This window comes from Aythya marila (assembly GCF_965140915.1).
Source record: "Aythya marila genome assembly, chromosome: 5".
Classification (NCBI taxonomy): Eukaryota; Metazoa; Chordata; class Aves; order Anseriformes; family Anatidae; genus Aythya; species Aythya marila.
Window position 1 is genome coordinate 15,182,737 of NC_139046.1, and position 20,960 is coordinate 15,203,696.

Genomic DNA, 20,960 nt, shown 5'->3' on the forward strand with positions numbered 1-20,960 from the left:
TGGTGAAGTTAAATGCTGCAGGCACTTTTTTGCAGAAAAACATTGCTTTCTTAAAAATGTGCATAGAGTCATCTTGTCATAATATTTTTTTCTGAATAAAGCTAGCATGTTATTTTTACAGATACCCTAACTTGGACTTCGGATGGAAAAAGTCTATTGACAGCAAATCCTTCATCTCTATACCTAGCTCCTCTTTGGTAGAGAATGAAAATTACTGTAAGCACAGCACAATTGTAGTCCCTGAAAATGCTGCACATCAAGGTGCTAATAGAACCTCTTCTGCAGAAAAACATGACCAAATGTCTGTGAATTACAGAACACTGCTCGATGAGTCACCCAGTAAACTCCAAATTGATGTCTCGGCAGAACTTGCAGCAATTAATGGTGTTTCTTATAATAAAAACCTTGCCAATGGCAATTGTGATTTAGTTAACAGAGACTTTTGCCAAGGAAATCAGCTGAATTACTGCAGGCAGGCAATTCCTGTACAACCAACTACCTCATATCCCATTCAGAATTTATACAGCAGTGAGAACCAGCCCAAGCCCAGCAATGAATGTACTCTACTGAGTAATAAATACCTTGATGGAAATGCTAACAGATCTACCTCAGATGGATGCCCCAAAATGGCAGTGACCACCAGTACTTCAACAGCTCTTCATCTTTCAAAAGACAGAGTGGATTCTGAAAAGAACCCTTCTAGTGGGTACTCCTCAAAAACTCTTGGTCCTAATCCTGGTCTCATTCTTCAAGCTTTGACTCTTTCAAATGCTAGTGATGGATTTAATCTGGAGCGGCTAGAAATGCTTGGTGATTCATTTTTAAAGCATGCCATCACTACATACTTGTTTTGCACTTATCCTGATGCACATGAGGGACGGCTGTCATACATGAGAAGCAAAAAAGTAAGTAGTAACAATCCAATGATATTACATAGAAGGCATGTATATTTATATTATATATAGTATATATAATATTAAATTTATATATATATATAAAGTATATGTGTGTGTGTTTCTGTGCGTGTGTATCTATATTTGTGTGTATGAATGCAGGATGAAGGAATTAATGTTACCATAGCTGTAATTGATTGAAACTGTTTTTTATGGTTCATTTCTAAATCTAAACCAGCTGGTTACCAGCCTAAGAAAGGACTGAATCAAACCAAAAGTTCTGGGTTAGTTAGAACACATTTGGTGGACCAAACATTAGAGTTGCTTTGAGTAGAAACTCTTAATGGGAGTACTTGAATTAAGAAGGATCAAGAGCACAGAGCATCTGGTTGTAGCTTTATTGACCTTTTTCTCTTTGTTTCTTCATTAAGTTACTTTCCAAGAAAGCTTTCTGTATAATCTTACAAGAATACGTAAAATTAAACAAAAACAAATCTTACAGAACTGTTAAATCAAAACTTATAGCAGTATTCTGATGTAAATGTAAACAGTAGTGAGCAGTCTTCACTTCTACTATTGCTGTTTTAGAATTTTGGAATAATAGATTGTAAAAATGCTTTTTTTCCCTCGTAACATGATAATTTGAATTAAATGCTAAGTATTTGATTGTCTACTAATAAAAGGCTTCACAGAGGATTAAATGTTTAAATGTAGTTTAGTCTTGGAAAGTATAGAAGGCTAAATAATTTGCACAGTTCAAATAAAAGTGATTGAATATTCATGTTCAAATTTCAAGACTTTAAAAAGAAATATGGAAAGTGTGTTTAAAATGAGAAATGAAGACCAGAAGTTGGTAGTTCAAAAGGAAAAGATATTTGTGTATGTGAGTGGGCTTTTTCCCTTCTATTTATATTATTTAAAAGAATCTGAATCTTTCAAAAATAACATCTGGAGTATGACTTAATAAGATTTGTTTTACAGAACCATGTTAACACTTTCTATTGCCAAGGTTTAAGTCAATCTATTCACAATAGTAATCATTTTTCATTCCAAATCTAGGTTAAATGCTGATTTTTAATACTGGTAATTAATGATAGTTGTCTGTGTCATATTTACTATTATTTTAAAATTAGCAGTAAAGAGAATTTAAACTGTCAGATTTCTTTAACTGAAATAGTTGCACCTAATATATTTGTCCTTAAATGAATAATATTTGCTGTGCTGTAAATTGGTTAAGAAAGCTGAACACCCTTTAGAGAACTAGAGGAAGTGCCTAATGATATAAAATCTGGCTTGACCACGTAAAATTGTTTTTCTTTTATATTTTATCATTTTCTCTTATAAATGCATGTCCAGAGATTTATCAGAATATTTTTCCTGAAGGTCAGCAACTGTAACTTGTATCGCCTTGGAAAAAAGAAAGGACTGCCTAGTCGTATGGTGGTGTCGATATTTGATCCCCCTGTCAATTGGCTTCCTCCTGGTTACATAGTGAATCAGGACAAGAGCAACACTGATAAATGGGAGAAAGATGATGTGGTAAGACTTTCTTTAACTATGTTGAAAAATAACCATCTTTATGCATCAGAATAATGTAATGACTGGTATATATTCTTTCGCTCCTACATCTTCCAGTCCGTCAGATATTTTGCTACATTTTCAAATAAATAAAATCAGTACCTTTGTTTCATTTCTGTCAAAAACTTCATAACTTAAGGAAAATGAGGAACGGACTGATCCCAATTAGAACCCAAATTCAGGAAATTGGTTGAACGTCATCCAATAACGAATGTGTATATTAACAGAAAAGCGGGAAAGACAAACTTTTTTCCATGTAACATGCTGTCATGAGTTTGCCAGGTCTGTAATTTCTCTTGGAAATTTTAAATTGAATTATCATTATTGTTTTTGCTGTATTATTTATATAGAAGACCTTTTATGTCTGTCTGCTTTTTGATAAATGATGAGTTTACCTTTACAGAATGTATGAAAAGGAGAAAGGAGTTGGCATTTTTCGTAGTGCTTTGGCAGAATAAAGTTTGCAGCTGGCTTGAAAAAATATTGGTTGCTGTTAGCCAGAAAGCAGGGATGATCAAGAGCTACTTCTCCAAAATAAAACGCTGAGGTAGACACCCTTACTGTCCATCACCAAAAGCTTTGGAATGGCAAATCTTAATCAGGAACTATGACAATTATTTTCTTACTACAATCTCTGTATGCTGAGATTGAAAGTGGGTGTTTAAGAAATATTACTGATTACAGCAGTGAGTAAGTTTAAATGTTTGAGAATAGTTTATAGGTTAGGGGAAGTGGGGAGATTTGCTCCTTTCTCCCATTCGAAAACCATGCTCAGATTATAGAACCACCAGAGGGCACATGAGAGGGCTGATAGGTAGTTGTGCTGTGCAAATAAATGTTTATTGCAGAATAAAACAACCTGATTATTGTGGTTCAGTATTGTGCCAAGATTTCATTTCAAAGAGACTTACTGTTCTACCTTTCTCAAAATAAAATAGTACATGTGGGACAGGCGCTAATCATTACTTTTAAAACCTTTCACTTCTCCGTAACTTTTAGTGGCATTTTCCTCTTTGCTAGTTAGTCACTGTTTATTTGTAAATAAAATATGCAAATTTCAGACCAAAATTTGGTGATGTAACTAAGCAACAGCTTGTTGTTTTTTTTTTCTGTGCCAAGTGGCAACTAGATATGTTGCAACCTCAGATTTAAATTTCATTCTTTATCCATGGAGTCGTGGTCTATGACTGGAGCTAGAAATATCCTATCATTATAACAGATTATTACTAAAGCGTCCTAGTCAAATGTTAGTATTTTTGTGTTATCAAGCATTAAGATCTTCCCTGTCCTAGATTGGCCTATTCATTTTATCAAATACCTCATTTCCAAAAAGCATGAAAAAACACATGATGTAATTATCTTCAGCTTGCAAGTGGACATAACTTCTTCAAAATTAAACATGATCTTTAAGAAAAACTCATCTCCTCTGGAGTTAATTTTGGATTATTACTTGAAATGCTGTTTAATTATGAAAAAACTCAACTCTCAGAATTGTTTCCAGGCTCGTTTAGCTGCTGAGCATTCTCACCATTTCATTTTCATATCTTTTTAATACTAGAAACGATGTGCAGACAATGTTAGAGTGGGTTACTTAGATGTCCCTTTTCTTAAAAATTAATTGTAATTAACTTGTGAATGAAAATGTAGTAATTTATCAATTTTTAAATCTTTGCAAAAACAGTCAGTGGATTCTTCCAAATTAGCACGTCTCATTCAGGGAATGTATTTTTATTTTAGTGACAGATGGGACAGGTGGTGGATAATAAGAAGAGAAAAAAACTCAGCACTAGCTCAAGTTGGGACTGGTTAAATAAACTTGTCTTGAATGTTTTGCTGCTACTGGTGTCCAAAATAACTACTTGAATCAAACTTTGTAGTTTGGTACTGAACAATTAAAGTTACTGAAATCCCTGCTTTGTGTGTGTGAAACGGGTAGTTACAGCAGCAGAATTTTTTGGCAAATGTATCTGAACTATCAATTTCTACAGGAAACATTTTTCCTCTCAGTCTTTACTAAACCTGACAGCCTGCTCCGTAGCGACGAAGGTCACCATCCATTTGATCAACGTGTGGGTTCAAGTGCTGCTAGTGCACCTTACGGCTGCTACCCATCCACCCCTCTAAGGAATGGTGTGTTTGGCCCAAAGGGAGGTGTCCCCATCTGGTTCACAGATTCACAAGATTAGATAGCTGAGATTTTGGTATAGCATACATAGATTGAGGGCAGATAGAGGCTGTTTCACTTGATTCAAAATGGTGTTGGCTTTCAGGACCCAATCCAGAAAAGCACTTTGAATCTGATCTTGCTCCTATCAAATTCAGTGGCAGAATTCCCATTGACATCAATGATGCTGGGTTGAGCCTGTGAATAGTCCTTTTGATGTAAGGAAGACTACTTGTGCATTTAGCTGATATGTTTAAGTGCTCTCCTGGATTGGGGCCATAGCAAATTGTACAGCATTGTATAGCTTGGGCATATCTGTGTTCAATTTATCATTTACTTCAGTCCATACCAATTTGCTCCATATGAGGAGGGAAGAGATATGAGATATCGTACTTCTACTGTTGTGGATATGAATTTATGTATTAAAAAATTGGTGACAAATGTAACTTTTCTTTTAAGTAAGTAAGGCTGAAAGCATAGCCTTGAAAAAAAAAAAGTAGTTGTTTAAAGGTTAGGATTAATACTAGTTGCCTGTTGCCTTTACATTGCATTGTAATCTTACTTCATGATTTAATGTTTATGTTGATTTCAGTACAAAACAAAAACTTATATTGTATACGTGTGCCATTTATCTGCTTTTCCAGAGGTTCTCTGCTGAAATCCTGGTAATATAAAACATATGACAAACTGGAGAGATTTCATATTTGTTAAAATCATAAATTATTAACTTGTATTTTGGTTCTGTAAGCAGTAAGATCACTTACTCAATCCCTGATGCATGCAATCAAGACAGTCTCCCACACAAGCATTTAATTCTTGCCAACTGGTATTAGGCTCCTATTTTTGATCTGTAATATATAAATCACCTACACTGATTCACTAATCTTACTTTCTATTAGCTTGCTGAGTACACTGCAGATCATTTGCAACTAACTGTATGTGAGATAGATAAATATATTTTGCTACTTCAGGTGATGATTATTGAAGCACAAGGGTCAAGTTGGTTCTTACAGTGTTTCATTGAATGTGTTTTCAGCTTATTTGTCCCCAAACTGAGATTATGGTGATTATGACTGTAGTGAACCCTATGAGCCCCTTTCTACTTGGCATAGAAGGATGTAGAAAGAATCTTCAAAATTACGTTGCTGAAACATTTGCAGTAGCCTTTCGTAGTAGCCAGAAAGAAGGATATGCCCAAATCTGTTCCTTTTTTAAGTCTCTAAACTTGTTAATTTACTAAAATTTTTTCTTTAGTTTTCTTTGGCATGCATGTAGGCATGGTTTAGTAGTTTTTGAGTAGTTGTGTGTGCATTGGATATAGGTATAAGCATAAGTTCCTATGAAACATAGTACATGTGTTGTACATAAAACATACAAAACCTTTATAACTTAACCTGTAATGGTGTGTTCCAAGACAATTGCTCCAGTCTTAGAATGCTAGTATTAATTGAGATTGTATTGTATTGTGTATCTGATTAGACAATGTCATTAAGAATATTAACCAAAAAAAAAAAGTCAGGCTTATTATTAGCAGATACTACTCAAGTCATATTCTTATGACACTTCTGGAATAAGAGCTTCTCATTTTCCTCCTCAGTACCATATTTTTGGTGTTCTTTCACAGACAAAGGAGAATTTGTTGGCCAATGGTAAACTTGAGGATTATGATGATGATGAAGAGGATGAAGACCTAATGTGGAGGTTACCCAAGGAAGAACCAGACTTTGAAGATGATTTTTTGGAGTACGATCAGGAGCATATCAAATTCATCGATAATATGTTAATGGGATCAGGGGCTTTTGTGAAGAAAATTTCTCTCTCTCACTTTTCAACCACTGATTCGAACTATGAATGGAAAGCACCCAAAAAGTCATCCCTGGGTAACGTTCAGTTTTCATCAGATTTTGATGATTTTGACTATAGCTCTTGGGATGCTATGTGCTATCTGGATCCTAGCAAGGCTGTTGAAGAAGATGATTTTGTAGTGGGCTTCTGGAATCCATCAGAAGAAAACTGTGGTGTTGATGCAGGAAAACAATCTATCTCATATGACTTGCATACAGAGCAGTGTATTGCTGACAAAAGCATTGCAGACTGTGTGGAAGCCCTGTTGGGCTGCTATCTGACCAGCTGTGGTGAAAGAGCTGCTCAGCTTTTCCTGTGTTCATTAGGGCTGAAGGTGCTCCCTGTAATTAAAAAGACTGATTGGGAAAGCACTTTGTGTGCCACCAGAGAGAACTGTAACAGTGAGCAGAAGAATCTTTCACCAAACTCTGTTTCTGCTTCTGTAGCTAATTCAGAGCCTTCTCTTTATAAAGACCTGGAGTATGGCTGTTTGAAGATTCCACCAAGGTGTATGTTTGATCACCCAGATGCTGAGAAAACCCTGAATCACCTTATTTCTGGTTTTGAAAACTTTGAGAAGAAAATAAACTACAGTTTTAAGAACAAGGCTTATCTTCTTCAGGCATTTACTCATGCCTCATACCATTATAATACCATTACTGGTAAGTTATCTTAAAGAAAACTGTTTTTTCTTATATTATGAATGTAAGAGAAGTAGTTTATGTTGTGTTTGTTCCTCTATGTAGTCTTTTTTTAATATCTGACATGCTACTTTAGGAAGTCAACAGTCTCTTAACAGAAAATCTTAGAAAACAGTATCTTGCCTTGATTTAGAAGCTTGTTGAAGCTGTATCTCAAGGATTATTCATATTTTGACTTGATACAGAAACAAATTTAATCTCTGACACTGTATCACTGTATCAGTTGCATAGAATATACGTTAGATTTTTATTTAGCTGTGATAATTTCCTATGTAAATCCAGAAAATCACAATTCTTCTAGAAGCAGAGATCATGTTTTGCAACTACATTTACCAGTTTTGTCCCATAATTTAATCCCCCAAATATTGCACTTTGACTGTACTTCTAAAGACTAAGTGTAGACTATACAACGTTTATTAGCTTAATAGTCTCTAAAATAGTGAAATACAGAGATTTTAATCTGAGGTTGTGGATTGGAAGGCTTAATTAAGTCTAGGTATTTTATTGAGTAAATACTGAAGCAGTTTACTAAATCAGACTAAATATTAATTTCAGGTAGACTGCTTAATGTTTCGGTACATGATCTCGTAAAAGATTTAACAGCAATCCAAATTTGTATGTCTGTAATCTTCTTCAATTACTTTTGCATATACTAATTAATTAATTATTTGTTCTTTCTAAAATTATAAATATTTTGCTATTATAACATGTAACCCTATTTGAATGGCAAATGCCTGTGCAGTCACCAGTCTGAATTTTTCCCGTTAGTGAATTGGTTTCTTATTCCAAGGAGTGAGAAGTCTCTGCTTTAATTAAAGAAATAAGTCATTTTGAAAACATAATACATTGAGAAATGGTCCTAACGAAACACTGAAATGCTCCTTTGGTTTTTCATTTGAAGTAGTATTGCTTACAAGTACATTTACTTTTTACAGAAGCTTCACAAAACATATAGAAGGTAGATAATTCCTTTTTATACATGCGAACAGAAACATTGGGGCATAGTGTCTAGATGAAATTACATTGCTCGTAGCCAAAACTTTTGATCCCACTCCCTTTTCTATTTAACAAATAAGATAATTCGGAGTTGCTGCAACAGGCAAAGCTTCTTTTCTTAAGAAGCATTAGTTGTGATGTGACAGCATCTTAGATTCAGTTGCTGTAAAAGCAGCTTCCTACTGCCATTTCACTATCAAGTAGTAGTTTTGTATTCCTTCCTTCTCTTCCCACCTATCCCTGTTTGCTTTCAAGAGGTTTAGTTGGTGGTGGTGGTTTTATTTATTTTCTAAAAATAGACCTCCGTAGCTCTCCGTTCCCCTCTCCCTTGTCAATTTTCCAAACAGCGAAAGCTTGCCAATTTTATTTGTCAGCTTAAAAGAGCCCCTTCTGAATGGGAATCTTGGTTCAGTGCATTCAGAGAATTCTAAATGTGTGGCCAATTGCATCAAAAAATCTCATTGTATGTCCCCCTGCTTTTAATGTAGTGATTTTTTTATTCATTTTCAGAAGATTGTCATCCTTTTCAAATTAATTTCTTAGTAGAGTCTCTTGATTTTTTATTTGTGCATGTTTCTCAGCACAATAGGGCATAAGCATGAATTGTTTATAAACACAAGTATTTTGCTAGCCTGACAAATTAACATTTGGTTTAAAAGTAGCTTTATTTTTAAATAAAACTTGTGTTTTTTTCCTTATTTTTATAATTCACTAACAACCTTCTCAAAGATAATGATGATACCTGTTTTAAAATACACATTGTCTTCCGTGAGCATTGGATAGTTTGTGGAATTCACAGGGCAGCGTACCAAACCTCCTTTCCAGAAAGGCCTGGAAAGAATGTGTGTGCTAAACTTAATTCTGTTGTTATATATTCTTCTATTTCCAATGCTTTCAAGATTGTTACCAGCGCTTAGAATTCCTGGGAGATGCAATTTTGGACTACCTCATAACCAAGCACCTTTATGAAGACCCACGGCAACATTCTCCAGGAGTTCTTACTGACCTGCGATCTGCTCTAGTCAATAATACCATTTTTGCATCACTAGCTGTAAAGTACGACTACCACAAGTACTTCAAAGCTGTCTCTCCTGAACTGTTTCATGTTATTGATGACTTTGTGCAGTTTCAGATGGAAAAGAATGAAATGCAAGGAATGGATTCTGAGGTTAGTGGTAGTAGAAAAAATGTTTTGAATATCTGATTTGTAGCATGCTATTGGATATTTTAGCATGATGTGCATTTTTGTAATGTTTCACTTCTAAATACAAAGCAGCCAAAAAAGCAGGTGGCTCCCAGTAATAAAGCATTCAATATGCAGAGTAAAATACAAGCTTCAGAAGGTATAACATACATAAAAACATTCAGAAAACAATTTGAGACCAGTTTTGCCTATATATTTTTCTGTGACAATTAATTTCAATTTAATTTTCACCTTTGTGTCATTGTTATTAGAGTGTTTTCCCCGTGTTGTTCTTAGCTTGCTTTCTTCGCTGATTGATTGGAAACCTACTATACCATAAAATTGTAATGAAGAAGCACTAAGTCACATAGTGCTAACTCAGGGTAGGATATTTATGTAACGCTATGAACAATACCATCTTGGCACAATGGTTGGCATTATTTAATTTAGCACACTGTATAAGAAATTCTCACTCTTTATTCTGGATGATTTTTGCTGGAGCAGGTGTCATCGCATTGCACTCCAGTGTGTTTGAAATGTAAAACGAAAAGCCTTGTATCTGCTAGACAGGGAAGCATAAGCATCATTCAAATAAACCACTTGATAAAGAGTTTAACTGAAGACTCGCAAGCACAGATCATATGTATCCGAGTGGGAAAATAATGATAATGAAAATTTAATAAAGAATGGACTAAAACCAACTCCTTTAGATAAGCTGCTCAGAAAATGTATGAGAGCAAAGGCCTTCATGGTCAAATTCTAACCAGGGTTTTGGAAGAGAAGGATATCATCCTTTTTTTAAAAATGTTATCAAATAGATATTCCTAATAGTTTGTCTTCTGAAAAACTATGACTAATCTTTAGAAAATATTCTGAGAATACACTAGCACTAGATAAACACGTTTTCCCTGACTTTAGTAACTTCTACTTTCTGATACACAATTTAAAGCTTGGGAATCACAAGGCTTCAGTTCCTTATGTGTTTACTGCCCTTGCATCTGTTAGAAAGCGAAATCCGTATGTTTTATGGGAAGGTTGAAAAAGTATTGACTAAGAAAAATTTTCATTGAAACTTAGATAATACAGATTATTTCACATCAGAGATCAAACTGTTACCTGTGTTCATCGCAATGTAAGTAAAAAGGTTAGAAACTCATCTTACAAGCTCATAACAGTGATTCTTAGCTTTGTTCGGTTTTTGCTGGTATGCAAAAAGATTGCCTAGAAACTTCCACTGAAGTTGCAACCAAATTGTGAGATAGCTGTTTCAAATAAAATTCTTGTTTCGCTCTCCCTATGCCTGCTCCCTATCTTGGTCTGGCACTGAATTACTGAAACTCTTACTTCATCACAGTTAATGCAAGAGTCTTTGTTTCTGCAGTTCATGCCAGCTAGACTGGTTTCCATGTGTGTCTCCACGTCATCTGCTTTTCTTTTTTCAGATCTCACTCCTGAAACATCTGTTGCTCCTTGCCTTATAGCTCTTAATTTCTCTCTTCTATTTTTTAAGTTCTGTGTAATTCTAAAGTGTTTCAGTTTGCACTTGGTATGAAATACAGTATTCAAAACACAAACCATTTCATTTCAATCTGAAACCCCTATTTGGAAGGTATACACATCAGGTTTGACTTGCTAATTGATTTTAGGTAGAAATGCTGGGTGGGTTATCAGTTATCCATGGCTTGTTTTGGTAATGTTTATTTTATGCAGGTCTTCTGAGGTAAGGTAAGGTGCATCCAACTTTCATCCATGGATTTGACTTAGAGATTTTAAAGACTCCTTCTAGGAGGTCTTTAATGTATGAAGTCTTCTTTTGTTATGAGTATCTTGCTAGTATTCACTGATAGAGCCAAGTCTGTTTCTTATTGGGGGAAAAAAACAGACCCATGGGGAAATCCTACAGAATTATTAAAGCAGGAATTCACAAAGCATATAAGTCCTCTGTACACAATGGTGTTTGGGATTTTTTTTTCCACGTCTGAAAAATGATATATCCAGCAACTTGGTTTCATGGTTTCATTGGGGAATAAAAGAACAATTTCACTGTGGAAAGTTGTCAATGAAAAACTTAAAGGAAGCAGCTCAGGATAGGATGTAAGAGAGGTTACATTTCTGAAGATCTTTGTTTTATTTTAAAAGAAGCAAATGTCTTTCTCTTTTCTCCCCCTTTCCCTCCCCCCTCTCCCTTTTTGTAATTGCAAACAGCTCAGAAGATCTGAAGAAGATGAAGAAAAAGAGGAAGACATTGAAGTACCAAAGGCCATGGGGGATATATTTGAGTCCCTTGCTGGTGCCATTTATATGGATAGTGGAATGTCTTTGGAAATGGTTTGGCAAGTGTACTATCCAATGATGAGGCCATTAATAGGTAATGTCAGCTTTCAGAAAATAAAAAATTATTAAGTGCCATCTGTCATGAAAAGAACAAGCATCATTTTTATTATTTATTTTTTAACAGAAAAATTTTCTGCTAATGTGCCTCGTTCCCCAGTGCGAGAGCTGCTGGAAATGGAGCCAGAGACGGCCAAATTTAGGTAAGAATACACTTTCTTTGGTATAAACTGCCCTAAAATGTTTTTAAGCTGTGCTTCGTAAACTACTGAATAGTTTTAAATGTCATGAGTGACTTTTAATCTTATTTGCACTAAGCAGCTAAGATGGTCTTTGTGTTCATTTTTTCCCCATGTATAACTTTCTGAGAAAAGTAATGATTTCTGTTTAACTATGCTCCTTTTACTTATGTAGAAAAGAGAAAGTAGGTCTTGTGTTTCACATTAACTTGCCTAGTCAGTAAGTAATTCTTGTGTATATTTTTGCAGTCCTGCAGAAAGAACTTACGATGGAAAGGTCAGAGTAACAGTGGAAGTTGTAGGAAAGGGAAAGTTTAAAGGTGTTGGCAGAAGCTACAGGATTGCCAAATCTGCAGCTGCAAGAAGAGCACTACGAAGCCTCAAAGCAAATCAACCTCAGGTCCCAAACAGCTGAGACTCCTCTTAAAAAATAAATAAAATGGGGAAAAAACACATTTAAAAAAAAAAAAGCAAATTTTTAAAAATGTTGATGTTGAGAGGAACAAATTGGAAGACAGAATCTAAAGTTTGTTTGATAACAGAATAGTTAACAAAACATTTAACATGTATAAAATTTTGGAACTAATTGTAGTTAGTTTTTTGCGCAAACACAATCTTGTCTTCTTTCCTCACTTCTGCTTTGTTTAATCACAAGAGTGCTTTAATGATGACATTTAGCAAGTGTTCAGAATAATTGTTGTCAGGTCTTTTTGGTTTACTTTTATTGTCAGTACAGCTTTGCTTAGTGTTAGAAGGCCAGGGAGCTTATGCCTAATGCAGTTGCTAGATTTATATATAGTAATCTTGAAACTCTTCAATCTGTGCACTAGTGCCAGTCATAAAGCAGTTGATAAACTGTACTGGATGATTGGGTATAAGAAAGAATAAGTGTGCCAGTATTCTCCTTTTTTTTTTTTTTTTTTTCCTCCATGTCATCTTTTTACATTAAGATGACATTCCCAATCATTATTGCACTTATTTGTTAGGGACAGATTTTAACTGAAATGGCTGGCATACTGGTAGATCGAGACTTCAATTTCCTTATGCCACATAGTCTTGCATAAAAAAGGTTCTTGCCTTAAAAATAAATAAACCCTCATTAATAATCTTTAATTTTTGATCTTTTTTGGAACAAGCTGTTTTACATTCCCGTCATTTTGTTATGCATTTTACAATGATACAGCTCTATATTTACAGTACAACTCATTACTATAGCTGTGAGTTATTACAGGATTATAATAGAAATTGTATTCATATATATGTAATTAGGTTATTTTTAACAATTCAGAGGAGGTGGTTAGTCTACAGATTTTTTTATACCATAAACAAAATATGGTCTTTGGCTAAAATTCCAATTTTACACAAACCTGCAAGCTAGATAGTTCCAATACTGGAAACAGTAATGAATAATTGCACAGTGCAAGTTGTCACTCTAACTAAATAACCTTAGACATATCACACCTAAAATATGCTGCAGATTTTTTAGTCAATTGGTTACGTATTTAATGAACGGAGCACCTTTACACTTAGAGATATTTCCACGTAAATTTCTTACTGTACTTTTCAGAGTTGCATGCATATTTCACCTACCAAAGCTGTGCTGTTAAATAACATGAAAGTTGATGTTTGAGATAACTGCCGTACTTTTGATACATCTGTGATTTAGGTCCTTAATTTAGAGAAACTAGCTCATTGATGTTTTGGTCTACTGGGGGTGGGGGGAAATCATACTTTTATTTTTTAGGCTTTGCCTATACTTCTTTAATTAGATTTATGTAGGCACTCTTCACTTAAATACCTCAGTTCTTTTTTCTTTTCTTTTTCTTCTATTTTTTTTTTGCATGCATTGTTTTTTTTTTCTGTTTTGGTGCTATGTTTATATATTATGCTTGAAATTTTAATTTTTGCACTGTAACTGTAATACCTCTTAATTTACCTTTTTAAAAAGCTGTGGGTCTTGTACTCCCACCAATATCAGTAGAGGTTTGCTGCAATTTTGCCCTGTTTAATTATGCTTGAAGTTTGAGAAAGCAGAGCAAGGTGTTTTAACGTTTTCCAGCACAATAGTATGAACTTGATGCTGTGTCTTATGTATTAAATTACAGATAAATACTGTACTTCCTGCTTTTAAACCCTATTCCTTTCCTCACAAAATGCACACTAAAACAAAACAAAAACTGTCAGCTCTTGCTTTCTTAAGTTAAAAAAAAAAAAAAAAAAAAAAAGACAAAAAAAAAAGCCTTAGTGGCAAGGGATAGGCATTAAGCTTTTCTGAAATACAGTTTTCAAATGTTTGTGTATTTTCTATCTCAGTCATTTTTCATTCTGCAAAAAGGACCATTCCTGTATTTGAAAAAAGCATTGTTACTAGCTTGTAAACAAATTCTAGCATTTCTTTGGTACTTCAGTCATGAAATTGTAACAGCAAAGTATAAGACCTGCAAGTCTTGATGTGCATAAAAATGTGAATGAGATGGAACAGTGAAAACATGCAGTCTAAATTTTCAAAAGTAAATTGCTATGAGTTAGCTTTTTCTTTAAGTTATAGCTCTTTCTTCCTCCTATAGCTCACTCCTAGAGGGTCGGAGTGAAGTTTCTTAGAGAAAATACATGGTCAGTAAATTTAGCAATTATGTGTTTCTCACCAGACATCGATCAGCAGATAAAATCAGACCATCCAGAAAGTCTTAAGTAGTTTTAACTGCATTACAGACAACTAAAATTTAAGTTAGTCTTTGAACGCCTACAATTTCTTACTGATTGTTATAAGGTTATAGATTCTCAGGGGTTTCAGGTGATTGTTAGCAGTAAAGTGGTACAGAGTGCTTTTGATGCAAAGAAAATTAACTGAATTTGCTCTGTATTTCAGAACAGTTTAATGATCACTTTGTTACTAGATAAAGCCTATGAATTGGAAATCTGAAAGGTGTAGTGGCTGACTATTAAAGTAGTTTCTGCTGCTGATGCGTTTTTAAATGCATTTTAAATGCCGTAATTTTTTCCAGTGTGACCTCATTGAAATATTTTGTATCCTTTGAGATAGAAAATTCATATTAGTTTCCATGTTGTACATCTGTGTGTTTTACCCTTCAGTTGATATGGTTTTGATATTGGACAGTGTATGCTATTAAAGACCTAAATCTGATCATTTGAAGGTTGGGATAGAGATCACTTGCCATGCTGTGAGCACAAGTGTAAGCAGACTGTTGCAACCCATCTTCAAAAGCAACCACACAGGCTCATCATAAATAGTGTGGGGGTTAGTTGGCATGAACCTTGTTGTTTTTTTTTTTATCTAAGTCCTGTTATACTGTACTTTAAACAGTCCTCCTAACTATGCTGCGTTTTTATTTTTATGGCTTTTTTTTTTTGCGCTGTTCTGTTCATGTAGCACAAATAAGCATTGCACTTGGTACCATGCTTTACCTCATTTCAAGGAAAAAAATGCTTAACAGAGAGGAAAAATGTGGTTTGGCCTTGCTGCTGTTCTGATTTACTGAATTTGAAAAAGATAATTATAATGCCTGCAATGTGTCATTTACTTGCACAACTTAAATAGGTCATTTGCAATGTCTGTGGCATTTTTACTGTATGTGGAAAAATACAACGAACGTGTGTAACAACTCTTGGTTGTATTTTAAAGCTATTGTTTTTTTTTACTACATCATTTTACTGTTATGTGAAGTAATTAAAATTAGAATGACCTCTGACACTCCAGTAATTATCTCTGAACAAACCGACATATATGTATAATGTAGTTTCTGCAAGATGACAGTCCCTAGAATTTGGTCAGCCACAACTAGATCTCTGCTCTGTCTGAATATCGAGTGTCCAGTAGTGACTTCTGAAGTGTTTGTTCAGCTTGATGCTGCTAAAGTCCATACAGAAAAAGCCTATTATTTTTTAGCCTTGTTACACAATAGTATGTTGTGACTGCAGAGTACAGAATTTAGGGAAGAATTCAGACTAGTTTCAGTGCTGGGGAGAAACACAGTGTTGTCCCAGGGATGAGATGCCAGATCCTCAGCTAGTGCAAATTGATGTAGTAGTATTTTAATTAATGGAACTGCGTTCTTTTACAACCTGAAGATCCTGTGCTTTTATATATATAGTTTGGATTCTTCTCCTTGTAAGTAAATACAGAACTATAAACTGGAAAATGGGGGTTTTATGTTGCTGCGTATGAGATAACTATGCTACATGCATTTATTTGTATAGAAAATGAAATTGTTGTATCCCAGTCACAGCATTACACATAATCTGACAATGACAAATAGTGTTGAGATCTGCTGTGATGCTACACTTGCTTCTGTCTGACAGTATTCTGGGTTTGTATGCCTTTGGTGGGGTTACCTACAAAAACATTCTCCTGGAAATCTCTGTATTTTTTATATGAGTAAAACGAGAAGGATTTTGATTTTTTGGTACTTAATTACTGACATTGATCTTTTCCCAACTGCTCTAATTTTCAAGAAGTTAATTTCTTTACTTTCATATTAGGTTTAAAACTTAAAACACTACAGTTCATGACCATGAAATGTAATCTAAATATCAATTGTAACTCAATCTGAATTATGTTAGCAAATATCTAGAGGTCATTGTAGTATACTCCACTAGCAGTTAAAATTAACTTCTGTCAAAGCTAACTACATTTCTTAAAAATAAATTTTATCCAATAAACTCCTTGTTTTTATTTCCCTCATTTATTTGAATGGCAACCACAGACTACTTTAATTGCTTTGTAGATGCACTCAGAATTTACTGCAGCAGCAAGTTAGAGAGAAAAATGTTTGAAAACAAGAATTGGAAATTGCAGGCATTTTTATTGTAAATAGTTTGACTGAAAAGATGGTTGAAATCAAGTAGAGTGAATAACAAATATAATTTGATGGACAATAAAATATTTACCATCACATGCTGCAGCTGTCTTTAAGGGACATAAAATGTAATTCATTCATACTGTAATCATGCTGCAGAAGTTTGCAATCTGCACCTTATGGATCACAATTACCTTTAATAGTTTTTTGTAATAATTGTAGCTGAGTATATCTCCAATAAAGTTATGGTCTGTTCACCTTGTATTGTCTTTTTGCTTTTGTCTTTAGTTCCTATTAATATTTTTATAAATCTTCTAGAGTTTACAAAAACTCACTCTCAATCTGAAAAAAAAAAAAAAAAAAAAAAAAAACCAACTAAAAAAGTGAAAACATTATTTCTTGACCTAGTTTAAATACAAGTCTGCATGTCTTCTTCCTCTGATGAATGAACTGTCTTCATAGTTATGTGACGACTCTTAAGGGACGCTCAGGTTAAAAATGATGGGGTACATGCTACAATTTGATCTGTGTTGACCATTATACCTCCAAAATTCCTGCTGGAGCTGGGAGGCCCCAGAGTACAAGGGTTCAGAAACACAGCTTTGCACAGTTCAGCATGTTTTAAGAGTACCATGTTAATCTGTGCTAATAGTCCCCAAATTAATCAAATTGGTTTTAATTACTTTTTCCCATTTGTTTTCCGTTAAATATTTCACATATCCTGAATATTGAAAACATTTTTGTAGTAATGTGGTGGGTGCACCAGTGTTGAATGTCAGTGTGTCACAGAGATGAGGTAGACCTACCAATATAAGACCAGGGCTTTTCCTTTTTGAAAGTTTCCCAGTGCAATTAGTTTCTTGGCACCTGCAGTAGGTAACGTGCACCTTTCTTTTATGGCTTTCCAGCTTCTCGTCCTCACCTGGCACTGATAGTTAAAGTCCTTTAAGCTCAAATATGTTGGCTACATAAGCACAGCCCTTGTCCCCAAGTTCTAGCAAGCAACTCAGATCAGAACACTTTCTTTCCCCAATTTTTTTCAACAGGAAAATGGGCCTGAAAATAAATAAAGAAATTGAAAGAAAGAAAATAAAAATAAAAAGAAAAAAGTTGTCACCTTGTTCATTGTGGAGGAATAAGATGTGGGGTGGCCATCTAAACTTGTCTGAGAGGAAGTGATCCATCCCATGCCGGTTAGTAATGTGAAGCATCTGGAGTTGTCCAGAAAGTCAAAGGCTGAAATCAATAAAGTATTCCTGCTGCTGATGGCTGATGAAATTAAATTTAAGCTATGCAGAAAGCAGCAGTGACTGGGTTCTTCCCACATACCCACACCTGACTTAGTGATAAGCGTGTTTTCTTGATCTGCAAAGCAACAATAAAAGTAATGAAAAAAAAAATAATAATTTCAGTAAAGCTAACATCAAGCTTCACGTTTTATTTTACTTGGTCATATAATCATAGGACAAGGGAGAATTGTTTTAAACTTAAAGTGGGGAGGTTTAGGTTAGATGCAAGGAAAAAATTCTTCACTCAGAGGGTGATGAGGCACTGGCACAGGTTGCCTAGAGAAGCTGTGGATGCCCCATCCCCGGAGGTGTTCAAGGCCAGGCTGGATGGGGCTTTAGGCAGCCTGGTCTGGTGGGAGGTGTCCCTGCCCATGGCAGGGGGCTGGAACTGGGTCATCTTTAAGGTCCCTTCCAACCCAAGCCATTCTATGATTTTTGGGATATTTATCCTTTGCCATCCTGACAAAACTCAGTGACCAGTCTAGAGGAACTGAAAAAAGAATGTCTCTGCATCTACCCAAAGAAGCATTTACAAGTACTGATTTCTCATACTGTGTATTACAGGAATAAATGTTTCATAATAACATCAATGAGGCTAAGATGTATTTGGTTAGCTGCTGTTCTTCCTAAATAAAACCATACAGGAAAGGAATTTGAGTGAAAACTGAGGGGAATAAGTTTTTGAATATGCTTGCCCTGAAAAGAAGTAGTAACAAAGCTAATCATGGTTTTGAGTCCAGAAACATGGAGGAGCAGATCTGGTGCTTGGCTAGGCTTCCCCTAACACTTCTACTGGAGTCCAGGTGCAGAATCTGCTCCTTAGAGGAAATCTCCATGTCAGCGGATGGAGCCAGTACTGACATGTAAGTGTGTTTTATTTTTCTCATAACTATCATTATGTCCTTCCTTATTGTAGAATGTGAACAATGCTTTCATTTTGCTGAGTAAAATAACCAAGGGCCTTCCATATGTTACGAAAACAGTATCATTTAATTTGCAGCTTAATCATCTTCCACTTACCTGGCTTATACTCTTCTTTTAATATTACTTTACTTTTTTTATATATTTTATTGGAAGCCCCATGCTAACTCTTAAATTGAAGTAATTTTCTTCTGTTAACTTGAAAATTTCCTGTAGTTTGGGGTTCCTGTCCAGCTCCAACTGAAGTCATAGGGAAGACATCCACCTGGGCTCTGTAATTGGTGTGCATTTGAACTTAACACAGACGTCTTTCAGATAAAATAAAGAGTTGAGAAATGCAGCAATATAAGAAGTCAATCTCTTCTGGTTTGCTTTTTTAATTTTTTTCAGGCTCTGAAGTAAAAAGGGTGGCAGGACAGTCAGCTACCTGTGAGAAAACCCACCTCTTATGAATATCCAACCATTTGTTCCATTATTCTTTTGCTAGGACTCATCAGCTTACTTCAGGCACTTTCTCTGTAGACAGTGACATTTGGGCTGCCTGTGACCAGCTTCCCCTGTCAGCAACAGCATGCCCACAACCACGGGGCAACGTTCAGTTCTGCCCTGAGGTGGCCCTGTCAAAATGAGGTGACTTGAATGAGAGAAAGGCCCCTTCCTCCCCACCCAGGGCTGGCACTCAGCTGTGAGGTAGATGGATCCTGTGCTGTAGCTAGTAGCTGGAAGTGTTCCCTTAGGGGAAAATGACAGGCAAGGGGAAGAAGAGATTTCTTCTAGTGTAGCATGTCCTGTGAGTCACTAGTAACTCCAGGTTCACCCTCATCTCTTGCCAAGGTGAGGATGATCCCCTTATTTACTTGGGGTGAGCATGAGCTGTTGTGGCTGTTTCAGCATTTGTAATTGCGGGATGCAATGTCCACATGCTTCGCTTACTGAACTGAAGCACTGAGCTACATCAGGGGACTGTGGGATCGTCAGTCCAGTCCTCAACTATTCTTCTCAGAAAGCAGTTTTCAGAGAAGTGTTTCAGTGACACTTTGACATCAACTTTAACATTTTCAACTTTGGTTTACACATGAAGGTCTAAACATAGGCAAAGGAGCATCTCTACCTGTATGAGTTACCTGTTTCACAACTACCAGCATTAGCACAGGCATCAGTGAAAACATCAATAAGTACAGACATCTACTTTCACATTCTCATACCACAGCCACCTACACCAGTCATTTTTGCTTCCATGCTGTGCATTGTCCAGTCATCTAAATTCAGCCAAGACCCTGATTTCAGAACAAAACTCTCCCTGAATTCGGTAAAGCCTCAGGATCTTGATAGCTGAGATCTGCCATGCTTTCACACGCTTACGGTAATTGATAATATTTTGCAGAACAAATTCTGTTTTGCAGTTATTGTTTTCAGGGTGATTCTAACTGGAATAGCAGGGAATTACGTTCCTGCCAGCAACACTCGTCACCTTCCTCCCAGCTTTCCATAGTGCATGTGCTCCAGGCAAGCGGGACCTCATTAGACAGATGAGTGTGGCACAGGCAGCTGCGTTCGCTGTCTGTCCAACTGGCTGCTGCAAGGCAGGGCCTCCAAAAAAACTCCCTGAAAACAAGGGCAGAAGTTCTCAGGACTCTGCCTCAACAGCAGTGTGGAAGTTGCTAGTACTGGAGATGGAGAGGAATCTGTGACACTTGGAAGATGCAGTAACCCTTCTTTCCTGGGCCAAAGTCCTTATTTAAAGCAGCAGCTAAATACATGGCACATGGCTGCGGGATCTAAATGTTAGTGTGTAATCTGTGCTATATATATAACAGCTGCATTTTGTGTAGGATATGGCACATTGATGCACATCAGGGAATCCCAGAAACTGCAATAACTGAGACAAGGAGTGGTGGGGACCTGCAGAAAAGCCTGAGGTGTGTTAACAAGTGGAGAAAGCTGTGGGCTAGAGATGATATGGAAGAAATGCCACAATTCAGAGAGCTTAAATACACAGAGGA

The 20,960-nt window shown here is 35.7% G+C and overlaps 1 protein-coding gene across 5 annotated transcripts in view; it reads left to right on the forward strand.

Moving 5' to 3' along the window:
* The window catches only part of DICER1 (dicer 1, ribonuclease III), a 69,232-nt gene extending 52,192 nt beyond the window's left edge, over nt 1–17,040 (forward strand). For all 5 annotated transcript variants that reach the window (XM_082762314.1, XM_082762313.1, XM_082762317.1 and 2 more), the window contains 7 exons: nt 122–905; nt 2,277–2,432; nt 6,260–7,142; nt 9,077–9,345; nt 11,566–11,728; nt 11,819–11,894; nt 12,180–17,040. In XM_082762314.1, coding sequence (XP_082618440.1) covers nt 122–905; nt 2,277–2,432; nt 6,260–7,142; nt 9,077–9,345; nt 11,566–11,728; nt 11,819–11,894; nt 12,180–12,345 — 2,497 coding nt within the window. In that variant the 3' untranslated portion in view covers nt 12,346–17,040. The remainder of the gene's footprint in view (nt 1–121; nt 906–2,276; nt 2,433–6,259; nt 7,143–9,076; nt 9,346–11,565; nt 11,729–11,818; nt 11,895–12,179) is intronic.
* The last annotated feature ends 3,920 nt before the right edge of the window (nt 17,041–20,960 follow it).